The sequence below is a fragment of the Otolemur garnettii genome, unplaced genomic scaffold, assembly GCF_000181295.1.
Source record: "Otolemur garnettii isolate 467f Iridium unplaced genomic scaffold, OtoGar3 scaffold00019, whole genome shotgun sequence".
Classification (NCBI taxonomy): Eukaryota; Metazoa; Chordata; class Mammalia; order Primates; family Galagidae; genus Otolemur; species Otolemur garnettii.
Genome location: NW_003852414.1, coordinates 27764211 through 27776643, shown reverse-complemented (window position 1 = coordinate 27776643; position 12433 = coordinate 27764211). Strand labels below are relative to the sequence as shown.

The 12433-nt window shown below is 37.8% G+C and overlaps 1 protein-coding gene and 1 pseudogene across 3 annotated transcripts in view; both read left to right on the top strand.

The window, feature by feature from the left end:
* The window catches only part of ZMYND11 (zinc finger MYND-type containing 11), a 79259-nt gene that overhangs the window by 34541 nt on the left and 32285 nt on the right, over window positions 1-12433 (top strand). For 2 of the 3 annotated variants that reach the window (XM_003786847.3, XM_023511375.1), the window contains exon 4: window positions 7172-7333. The exons of the other annotated variant lie outside the window; for it this stretch is intronic. In XM_003786847.3, the coding sequence (XP_003786895.1) occupies window positions 7172-7333 (162 nt within the window). The remainder of the gene's footprint in view (window positions 1-7171; window positions 7334-12433) is intronic. 3 annotated transcript variants of the gene reach the window in all.
* Window positions 10929-11286, top strand: LOC105886690 (annotated as a pseudogene).

Below are 12433 nucleotides of genomic sequence, written 5' to 3'. Positions count from 1 at the left end.
GGTCCAGGCTGGGGATTCGAACCCACCACCTTAGGTGTACGTGGCTGGCACCTTAGCCGGTTGAGCTATAGGTGCCGAGCCAAAAACTTGAGTTTCTAAATTGAAAGGTGTATGTTATTATTCATCTTGACTTTCTGACTTAGTACCAAGCAAGGAAAAGGTCAAGAAGATGTGTATGGCCTTGGGAAGGGAGGATGTTGGATGTTGTTAGTTATCTATTTTTAAACATTTACTTCAAAGTTACAAATGTTCCTTTCCTAAGCAGTTCTGTCATTTTAAAAATGGGTAGTAAAGCTTTTTTTTTTTTTTTTTTTTTTTAACTTTGTTGGCCTCTAAAAACAGTAGTTATAAGGCCAGGCATGATAGCTTACATCTACTCCCAGAACTTTAGGAGACCGAGGAGGATCACTTAAGACTGGAAGTTCGAGAAACAGCCTGGGCAATATAGCAAGACCCTATCTCTTAAAAAAAAAAATAGGTGAAGTAATTTACCAACAAATTCAACCAATTTTAAAATGACAAACTTGCAGAAGCTTAGAAACACTCCTATAAATGTCTTATGGTCATCTTATACTTCCAGATTGGTGTATCATTACCATTCACTCCTAGGGTTCAAATAAGTCATTTAAAGATAGTTTTCAGTTTTATAAATTAAATTGGTTAAGGACCATTAGACTGGCACAGAGTGAAACTTGGTGGTCTGTGATCATTCAGTATTTTTTATATCAAGACCTTCTTTTGTTTTTTTTAAAAGAAAATGCTACATGTTCTCAGGGGCCCAAAATTATTTCATCATCTGTGTGCTCTGAAGAAATACACATGGCTGACTACCTTCAATCTATATTTCTTCACAGTATTTCACCCCCTTTATTTTCATAATTTAAAGAATAGGCAGAATTTTACATTTTCTGGGCTGAGCATTTGGTATTTAGTAGCTCTCTTTGTAATTAATATAAGTTAATCCCTCATGAGTTAAACTCTTAACTAATAAGCTGCTCACTGAAGATGAGAAGTTCTCACCAAAGTATTTAATGTAATACAATAAGGCAGGCAGCCTTGAGTCTGGTTCATTTGCATATCAAAGATTTATTTTGAAACTGAGGCATTGTTATTTATTTACCAGACACAAAGCTACACTACTATTTACAGATACTTTGATTTGAAATTAAGTAATCTAGACCAGGCGCAGTGGCTCACGCTTGTAACCACCACACTCTCAGAGACCAAGGCAGATGGATCGTTTGAGCTCAGGAGTTCAAGACTAACCTGAACAAGAGTGAGACCCTGTCTCAACTAAAAATAAAGAAACTACCTAGGTGTGTTTGGTAGCCACCTGTAACTCCAGGTGGAGGCTTAAGCCTCGAAGTTTGAGGTTCTCTCTTGATGACGCACTCTACCCAGGGCGACAGAGTATGAGACACTGTCTAAAATAAATAAGTAAACAAAAATAATCTCTTCAGTAGTGTTGAGAATGACTTAAAAATGCAAAAATAAAAAAGATGTTAGCTTTAAAACTACTTCTCCCTTTACTTAACTTGCCAAATTTGAACTTGGGGCCTCATTTCTTAATCTGGGAGTTCAGGAATAGCAGCTTATGTTTTCGGTTGAGCTGCTTGTGAATCCAGAGAGGTTGGAACAGAAACATGGGCCATGCCTGCTGCAGTGAGACCCTTATGCTATAGCGGGCGCTGACTACAGGCAGGACATCCTGCTCCTTTCAAACAGGCTTCAGAGGCATCTTTTTAAATGAAATGTAGGATAGATTCTGTGATTTTTCTCACTTAAAGTTTTTGACACCTATTAAAAAAACTCAATGGATGAAAATGCATGTCTTGTAGTGATTTCAGGGGACTCAGATGGGTAAATGGGCTTGCATCTTAGTCTCAGTGGGTCAAGACTGCTTTCCCATCATCTGTTCCTGCCAACTCAAAATGATCAGTCTCAAGGAAGTTTGAGTTTTATTTCTCTTGAAATTTAGCTTTGCTTACATCTTCCAGATAAGAGACAGGATTGAAATTTATGGCCTTATTCTTCACAAATAACACCATGAGTAGCCACAGCAAGAAATGAGTCCTGGAGGTGGCGCCTGTGGCTCAGTGAGTAGGGTGCCAGCCCCATATACTGAGAGTGTCGGGTTCAAACCTGGCCCTGGCCAAATTGCAACAAAAAATGGCCGGGTGTTGTGGCGAGTGCCTGTAGTCCCAGCTACTCAGGAGGCTGAGGCAAGAGAATTGCCTAAGCCCAAGAGCTGGAGGTTGCTATGAGCTGTGACACCACGGCACTCTACCGAAGGCGACAAAATGAGACACTGTCTCCAGAAAAAAAAAAAGAGAAATGAGTCCTTGCTTTATTTCTGAGAAAAATATTGAGAGGCCTCCTGCATTCTACCTAAGCTTGGCTTCCCAAGTTTATAAAAATATATAAAATACATAAATATAGCATGGTACCATACGATTTTTTCAAACTTTAGGTCTTGGCCTTTTTCTCATTCTAATTATAGTTGTCATAAATTAATTAGTCGTAGGGTTTTTAATACCCTTAGGGAAAAATTTGATGTTCTTTAGACCTGTTGACTTTTAAAAATGTGTTATATTTATTTTAATCATGTGTAGAACTATGTATTCCCTCCAGGTGTCCATTCCCTGTCTTAGTTATAAAAATAAATAATTCATTTACTAATTAAGTACTGATTAAGTAGAAATCAATTATACCGGGATTCAATGTGCATTTAAACTGTAATATACTTACATTCAAATTTTTGCTTTGGTAAAGAATTTCAATATTATTCAGTTGAATATTTTTGGATCCTGCTGTGTTGTGTTATATATACTCTGTGTTGTTTTATATATATATATATATATATATATATATACACACACTCTGCTATATATATACTGTGTTGTATATATATATACATATATATGTATGTGTGTTTCTTTTTCCTTCTGTCAAAATTCTGTTCTACTATAAGGAATGTCACATTATTTCTTTCAAAAAATAATATTTAAAATTATTGGAAATATGTAACCATCAAATTCTTAGCTTCCAATGATTAATTAAATTTCTTAGTAGAATTAAACTAAATCTAGAATTGTAGAGAGGTTTTTTTTGTTTTTTTTTTTTTTAAGAGACAGAGTTTTACTTTGTTGCCCTCGGTAGAGGTGGAGTGCCGTGGCATTACATCTCACAGCAACCTCCAGCTTTTGTGCCTCAGCCTCCGAGTAGTTGGGACTACAGGTGCCCACCACAATGCCTGGCTATTTTTTTGTTGTTGTTGCAGTTTGGCCGGGGCAGGGCCTGAACCCACCACCCTCAGTATATGGGGCCGGCGCCCCACTCACTGAGCCACAGGCACCGCCCCTGTAGAGAGTTATTTTTATATTGTATCTACATTAAACTACTATCTCAAACACACATATTGGTAGTGTAATGTTTATCTGCTTATTAAGCAGAAATAGGAAATTACTTTAAAAATTAAAATTTCTTTTGAATTGTTAATAAAGGTGGATTACAGTTTGAGCATCTTCACACACCTGGCTGCGTGCTTGACTGAGTGGCTCTCTGTGCTTCAGTTTTGTTTCTAAATCACAGTTAATATTTCTTGCCCTATCCAGCATAGAGAAATGTTGTGAAAATTAGAAGTAATAATGAATTTTAAAGTGCCTGGAAAAGAAATGTGCACACATGGATAATTATAAGCACGTTGCATCATACTCTGATGTGGTCAATCCCTGCGCTAGGCAGGTGACAATGCCAGCTAGCACTTTCTGAGTGCTTGCACAGTGCCAGGCATTCTTCTAGGTACTGTGTACATGATTCATTTGATTCTTACAAAAACCCTATAAACTACTGTAATTTTGTTCATTTTACTGATAGAAAGTGGCACACACATAGACGCTAAACATTTTGCCCAAGATTGTACAGCCATGAGTTCTTGGAGCAGGATTTAAACCAGTCCGGCTCCAGATACTCAACCAAGCCACATCCTCAAACTACGGCTCGCAGGCCACATGCGGCCCACCTAGGGTATATATCTGGCATGCCAGGTGTTTTTGCCACCACTGCCTATCCTGCTTAGCAGCCATCCTGAGGCCCACAGTCCGGCCCTGTAATGGTCTGAGGGACAGTGAACTGGCCCCCTGTTTAAAAAGTTTGAGGACCCCAGATCTAGAACAACAGGCTGCTGCCAGGCAAGCAGTTTCCCTACTGGGTCTGAGGACAGCCTGTGTAAATTTCTTGCTATGGGGAGGTATTGTGTTCACCACTTGCATGTTCCTCACTTGCAATGTTAAAAACATCCAGTGTGAAACAGTTGCACATCACTCAGGCACACATTCACACATTCACTCCTGTGCAGTTTACAGTGGGACCACATTTATTTACTAGGAAAGTGTTTTTCTACCATCATCAGAGATTTCATGGCACATGAATTCCTAGAGAGAGATTTTCTCTATGTCCATTTACCACTTCCATGTTAATGTGAAGAGTAGAGGCCCCAGTGTTTGCAGGCTCCTGTTTTATTAATACTTGATTGGCACATTTGTAAGTTATCAATTCATATCATCTGCAAACAGCATAAGTCATACAGGAAATAATAAACAATTTGACCATGTATGAAATCCTTTAGCCTTGTGTATTGCCTGATATAAAGCAAAATTATAGTAGAGAGACCCAAGATCATTTTGTTTTTATTTTGAAAGGCCTACAGTATGTAGCCTTTCTCCAAGACAGCAACCCCAGACAAGGTGAACTAATTTTGCACTATGTTATTTTACTTTAATTCAGCATTGTTTTTGTATTATCTTAATTTCTTTTGTTTATCTTAATTTAGATTAGCTTGTTTAACTCTTGATAGAATTGTTTGTTAACACCATACAATTTCTACTATTTTTGAATTTTATGCTGATCGGTTTGCTTTTGTAAAGCTTTCTTGTTTTGAGGTGGCATCTCACAGACGCTGCTACTCAGGCTGTCTCTAGTTGATGACATTTGTTGGGATCCCGCAAAAATACAGAGTTAGCTTACTGGCATACATGAGTGAATGTTAGTGAGAAGCACTATGTAAATGATTTCTAATTACTGAAAGACAAATTATAGGCAACGTGGCCTATAATAAGCGTGCCTATATCATTTATACCTCAGAAAAATGTTTCCTGGATTCAAAATCATATAACTTTTGAACTTGACTTTTGCATGTTTTGTATATCCTGAACAACTATTGCCATGATTAAAAGAATGGACAGCACTGCCTTTGCCACCCCATGTATTCTTTTATATCAGAGAGTGGAGTTAGTAATATGCCATTTATATAAACAAATATCAAAATGTTTCCCTATTTTTACTTCATTTCAGTTATACTTGCATTTCAATAATTATTGTGAAAAATTAGTATGAGAATTAAATATCCTGTTGAAGAAAGACCCATTTTCATCTTCATTTTGTGGGGAAAGAGTAATAAGAAAGTGACACGGAGGCGGGGCCCATGCACAGCAGGAAACCCTCACATCCCTTTCTCAGTTAGCCTAGTAGCTGCCATTGGGACCATTACATGGAGATGAACCAATGTAAAAAATTCAAATGATGAGAGATGTCAGTTTCTTTTTTTAATATCGAATTGGATAAAAACCACCAAAATCAAATACCTATGAATATTTAAAAGTATTCTGAAATACTTTGCTTTGAATTTAGAACAAGACATCTCATCTCCCCTGAAACCTCATTTGTTGTTGTTTTAGTGAGTGTTGTTTTAATACAGCCAAGGGCCACATACATACACTATGATGTCATGATGCACTGTGTCAAACTTTGTGGAGTAGATTTTTTTTTCTGCCATGCACAATGAGTGTTTTATGTAAAATCAATACCATATGACTTTAGTCCAACTGAAATTATTCCACCAGTCAGTTTGCAAAATGTATACATCTACAGCAAATAACTAAGAATGCTTATGTCTTTTTCTTTATTACTTTAGTCAATAAAAACCACTTATTTAATAAAGAGCAGCCAGGACATTTACATTTTTGCAGGATTTGCTACTGCACTTGAGGCATGACTCTGGATGTGGGTTGGAAGACATTAATTTTGGAACCTTGGTGACTTTCTTTTTGAAAAAATGGGCAGTACAGCCAGTCAGAGGCACATGTACATCTCATTTCTAAAGAAGTCACTGCTTCCTCAGGGAGTGCTGTATAGAGCCCACTTATTGGGGAAAAAGTAAAAGAAAATGATGGCAGAACCCAAATTTGGAATGTCAGGGGGCCCCCACTGGAAGGGGTCTGATGATGCTAACGGTGTCTTGTTCATTTGGTTTCCACATCTACAAATGAAGGGTGAGAATCAGCACCTCACTCTTAACATAAGTGTTTTATAATTAAAGCTAAGAGTGGTATTTACGATAAATTCTAAACTAAGAGAACTTCTAACAGTCTTCCTATTTACATTTAAATGGTATTGGCTGTATGAAAAATGATGAAAAGTGTGCACCTATGGTCATGGTCTTTCATTTCTAGGAGTAGCCACAATTAGGAAATCTACTTCCTTTTTTTAATTGTCTATGGTAATCTCCCTTAGGTACTTTCACATTTTTAATTTATTTTTCCAAATTCTACAGACTCTGAACATTTGACAACATATCAGAACATGGACATTCTGGTTAGTGGTTATTTTTAATAAAGCATCTAATACCACCAACGGGAAGAGGAGAATAGTGAGCATCACCATTCACTACTGTTTTCTCTGTTCCCACAGTGTGTCAAGTACTTATTTTATATATACACATTTTAAAAGCAGAATAAAACAAAGGTTTGTTTATTTGGAATGCTAAGCTGTAAATTGGTTTGGGGTACTCAGTTTACTAAAAAAATGATTAGATAATATTTTAACATGAAAAATAATGTTAGAACTGGAATTGGCTTTGGACTTATTTCATTTTGGACTTGTTTTACTATCCTATCCGATTGCCTTAAGATATTTCTGAATATTAATATGTTCAGGAAGGATTTTAAAATATACAGAAGTAAACTTTTAGGTATTTTCCCTCTTGTTTTAATACAGTAAATGTCTGAAATTATTTATAATGCCTAATTTCTGATGGACTTTAGTTTCAATTTTGTTTTTAGTCATTGCAGATTTTGACAAAATGTCATACAAAATTATTTTGTATTTTTTGTAGGACTGGGAAACAGAAAATCATGACTGGTATTGTTTTGAATGCCATTTGCCTGGAGAGGTGTTGATATGTGACCTGTGTTTTCGTGTGTATCATTCCAAGTGTTTGTCTGATGAGTTCAGGCTTAGAGACAGCAGTAGTCCCTGGCAGTGCCCAGTGTGCAGGGTGAGTACCTACGAGCTTTCCTGTGCTGGGTCGAGGGTTGGAACTGACTCAATAGCCTCACGAGAATATCACAGGTGGTCATGCCAGGAGAGTGGTTAAAGGATGGAGGGTGGGGGTTCTCTTTCTGAAATGGTGATACCATATTCAGGGTGGGATTTTAGAAAGTTTTAATCACATGAAAATACCTTCTCTTCCCTCACCTTACACCTGCCTCTGGCTGATCTGACACCTTCATTGGTTGGCCTTTGGAAGTCAGAAACACGATGCCATACCAACATCCGTTCACCAAGCACTTTCTAATAAACTGTACAATTTATACCATTCAGAAAATACAGCTAGGGAAAGGCACATTGTTGGAAGCATTCTTTATCTATTTCCCATTTTATATCCATGTAATGTTGCCTTACTTTTGTCATACCACGAGTTAGTTTGTTTTTTGCATATATTTTATTTAGAGGGTGGAGAGATGGGACAGTTGTATATAAAGAATTCTAATTATTTTATTTAAAGCAAAATGAAATTTCCTGATAGCTAATTCATTTTTCCCATTGAAGAATATACATCCTATGCTTGCTGGTTGCAGAATGTTGTGTGTCTGTGAATACAAGTGATGTGTGGTGACTGAGCACTGCATTACACATGGCATTGATGGGGATGAGTTAACAATTATTTTATTGTAGCCGGTTTCATGTGATACTTGCTATTATTAAAATACTTATTTGGAACCATTCAAATTGTCTAGATTCAGATCAGTTTGGGAATATTTTTTATAGTACTTGAAAAATTTAAATGATCCTTCACACTTCAAAAAAAGTTGTTTTCATAATTTACCCTTCTGTGACATCATCAGTCAAAAATAATTTCCTGCCAGTGTGGTGGGAAGACTACAGCATACACTCTATCTTCCCTAAGTCACTGTGGTTGGTGCCCCTTTGGTGTGCTCAGCTAACTGACACTGCCATGCATGCTCACCCCACAGTTGGGATAGTGTTAAAACTGTGTGATGATGACTTATCAGCCACATCTCTAAATTCCACGTGTCTGTAAGTGATGATCAGTCCGAGTTTGATATATCAGCATCAAGTCTCAATTTGTAGCCTCCTCTCTGAGGCTATAGAGTGTGCCCTCTCTGCCGGAAGTCAGTGTACATGGGGTTCCACATATTCACACCTGGAATGGAGGAGTGGCATCAGTACCGGTATTTTGTTCTCTCATGGATTTGGATTGTACACTTTAAAAGCAAAATATATATGCTGTTTTGTGGTAAGAATTTTATACTAGAGAAAGTAGAAAATTGGCTCAGCACCTGTGGCTCAAGTGGCTAAGGCCCCAGCCACATACACCTAAGGTGGCGAGTTTGAATCCGGCCCGGGCCCACCAAACAACAACAATGGCTGCAACCAAAAAATAACCAGGCGTTGTAGCAGGCACCTGTGGTCCCAGCTACTTGAGAGGCAGAGGCAGGACACTCGCTTGAGCCCAGGAGTTGGAGGTTACTGTGAGCTGTGATGCCACAATACTCTACCCAGGGGAATAGCTTGAGGCTCTGTCTCAAAAAAAAAAAAAAAAGAAAGAAAGAAAATTAATGAGCTCTTAAGAATAAGAGCACTAAGGCAGTGACAGTACTAAAGAGAAAGAAAAAGAGGCAGTATCACTGGTCACATGGGGGCTTATAATAGGGACATGGGATTAGAGAATGCAGTCAGGGCACACCCGTCTCTTTACAGCCACAGCTCTTATATATTTAATATTCCTTATTTTCATAGTAAAGAACTTAGACAAAAATACGGGACTTTTGAGGACAGTTGTAACTTCACTATAGATGTTTTACATGTCTTATATTAAGAATGGAAATTCAGTAATTACAACTTTGAAGAAGATGTGTAATAACACTTCTTCCCTCAAAGTCCACCATCAGGTTGTCTCACTACATTTTCTGTATGTGTTTGCTCTACTTTTTACTGATTAGATGAAAATTTAAAAAATTTCACAGTATATAGGCTCACACAGAAACATGATTGCCCTATGCTGTCTTTTCTTCTCTTTGACTTTCTTTTTGCCTTTGTCAATCTAGATATTTTTACACTGTAATATAATTATACTTGCTGGAATGATGCTGTAGGTCTATGCAAAATCTTTTTTTTTTAATTAAATCATAGCTGTGTACAATAATGCATTTATGGGGTAAAATGTGCTGGTATTATATACAATTTGAAATACAACAAACTGGTTAACGTAGCCTTCACTGTACTTTCTTAACAAAATCTTGAATTATGCATTTATATAGCCTGTGAGCTACTCTCTGATACGGCTCAGAAAGCCTGTTTTTTAGTTTGAAGCTAGAGAATTTTATCTTGAGCTTTAAAATTTCCTAAGAAATTGTTACTTCTTTTAGATTCATTCTCTTGTTTTATAGTCAAGAAAAAAATAAATGCTACCAGTTACTTTCCTGGGAGAAGGGGTAATAATTATCTTGATGTTCTAATAGAATTTTAAATATCTTTAAGGTGAAGTTTTAGGGTTGGTTTTTTTTAAAAACAAAATTTTAAAACTTTGAATAAAGCATTTTTAATAATGTGAGAGTAATGGACCATATTTAAATATTCTTGGATTAAGAGAATTTAGACTAAAACTTAGGAACTATGGTTTCAGACCAGAATAACTTTCTACTGTTTTTTTTCTAACTAAATATTTAGAAAGAATATAGATTAATTAGCTGTACTGATAAAATATTTTGAAGATAAAATGCCATAGCCAAATTTCAATACAGATAAAAATAATAAATGGTGGCTCGGCACCTGTGGCTCAAGTGGCTAAGGCACCAGCCACATACACCTAAGGTGGTAGGTTTGAATCCAGCCCGGGCCCACCAAACAACAATGATGGCTGCAATCAAAAAAATAGCTAGGCGTTGTGGCAGGCCCTGTGGTCCCAGCTACTTGGGAGGCGGAGGCAGGAGACTCGCTTGAGCCCAGGAGTAGGAGGCTGCTGTGAGCTGTGATACCACGGTACTCTACCCAGAGGGACAGCTTGAGGCTCTGTCTCAAAAAAAAAAAAAATAATAATAATAATAAATGGAAGCCAACTATTAGTGCATAAAATTGAAGATTAAAATAAGCCTTTTCCTAATATTTTGTAGTGATCAGAGGACTACTCATTCTTATATCACCTCTGTCCCTTAAAGTGTTGCAAGGAAAACACTAAGAATAGGTTTTCTGTCCCCCAACTGTCAGCTGCCTTACCAGATTTAATTTAGCTCATACAGCTTTATTTCATTTATCTATTTTTAGAAGATTTTAAGGGACAATAATAGGTATTTTTCTCAATGAAAATCATTTTATTTTCGTAATCTCAGGAATCTCACAACACTGAGAATAGTTCTTTGCAGTGTCTACTTTTCTAAAAAATAAACTTTCACTTCACAGACACAGCAGATTGTTATTGAAAAGTAATCTGTTAACATTAGATTTTGCTTTCAAAAATTGAGTAATGTCTATTTTCATAATCTTGTCATTAGGAATCCTCATTATTTTTTCAAAAAAGATTTAAAGAAAAAATTTTAAATTGCTATTAAAAAAATTCAAAGCTGGCTGTTCGGGGCAACTGTCTTTCCATCCTAGCACCATGGCTCAATTTCTCCATAACCTCGTAGAGAAGACCCTGGTGCTGGTGAATGCTGCTGTGACGTATTCAAAGCATCCAGTGGCCACATTTTGGTACTTCTTGAAGGTTGAGCTGGTTCCTCCAACCCCTGCTGAGATCCTTAGAGCTTTTCAGAGCCTGGAAAAAATAGTCAGTAGTGCTCAAACTGGTAGCTTCAAACAGCTTACAGTTAAGGAAGCTGTGCTGAGTGGTTTGGTGGCCACTGAGGTGTGGATGTGGTTTTATGTTGGTGAGATCAATAATGTTTGAAGACCAAGCTTTAACATCGGATTACATTTGACTTATTTGAGAGGACCATATGTGATCAGACTGTTACCTGAGTAAAATAAGATGTGCCAAAAAACCAAAAATGGGCAGCGCCTGTGGCTCCAAGGAGTAGGGTACCAGCCCCATATGCCAGAGGTGGTGGGTTCAAACCCAGCCCTGGCAAAATAATAATAATAATAATAAAATAAAAATAAATAAATAAAATAATTCAGGCAATTTAGAAGAGAGTAAGAAAAAATTCCCAGAAATGTTGTCCCATAGCAAGTCATGTTCTCACAGAAGTGTGTGTGTGTGTCTGCTCATACCTGTGTCTGGAACTGCAGGTAAATTACTGGGTATAGTTAGTTTGTTTCCATCCAGCAGTGTCACAGACATCTTTCTCTGCACATGTTATCACTTAAAAGGGCTGTAACTTATGTGGCTGGTTTGTCAGTGACTCATGTCCATAGTGTCCACCATTCTGCACTTTACACTGTGGTCAGAGACAATGTTTATGTTGCTGTGTCAAAAATCATGAGAAGAGGCTTGGCGCCTGTGGCTCAAATGGCTAAGGCGCCAGCCATATACACCTGAGCTGGCAGGTTCAAATCCAGCCTGGGCCTGCCAAACAACAATAATGGCTGCAACCAAAAAATACCCGGGCGTTGTGGCAGGCGCCTGTGGTCCCAGTTACTTGGGAGGCTGGGGCAGGAGACTCGCTTGAGCCCAGGAGTTGGAGGTTACTGTGAGCTGTGATGCCACGGCACTCTACCCAGGGCAACAGCTTGAGGCTGTCTGAAAAAAGAAAAAAATCATGAGAAGAGCAATCTTCTCATTATTGTTTATTTCTTCATGAAACTGAAGTTTATATTTTGTTTTACTGTAATTTATTTGTATCTTATATTCTGAAATAGCCCTGACTTTTTCAGGAAAAAAAAGGGGGAAATCATAGTCTTTTTTGAAAATTACTTTTCAGAATTTATTTACAGGCTCGGCGCCTGTAGCTCAAGTGGCTAAGGCGCCAGCCACATACACCTAAGGTGGTGGGTTCGAATCCACAGCCCGGGCGCGCCAAACAACAATGATGGTTGCAGCCAAAAAATGGCCAGGCGTTGTGGTGGGTGCCTGTAGTCCCAGCTACTTGGGAGGCTGAGGCAGGAGACTCGCTTGAGCCCAGGAGTTGGAGGTTGC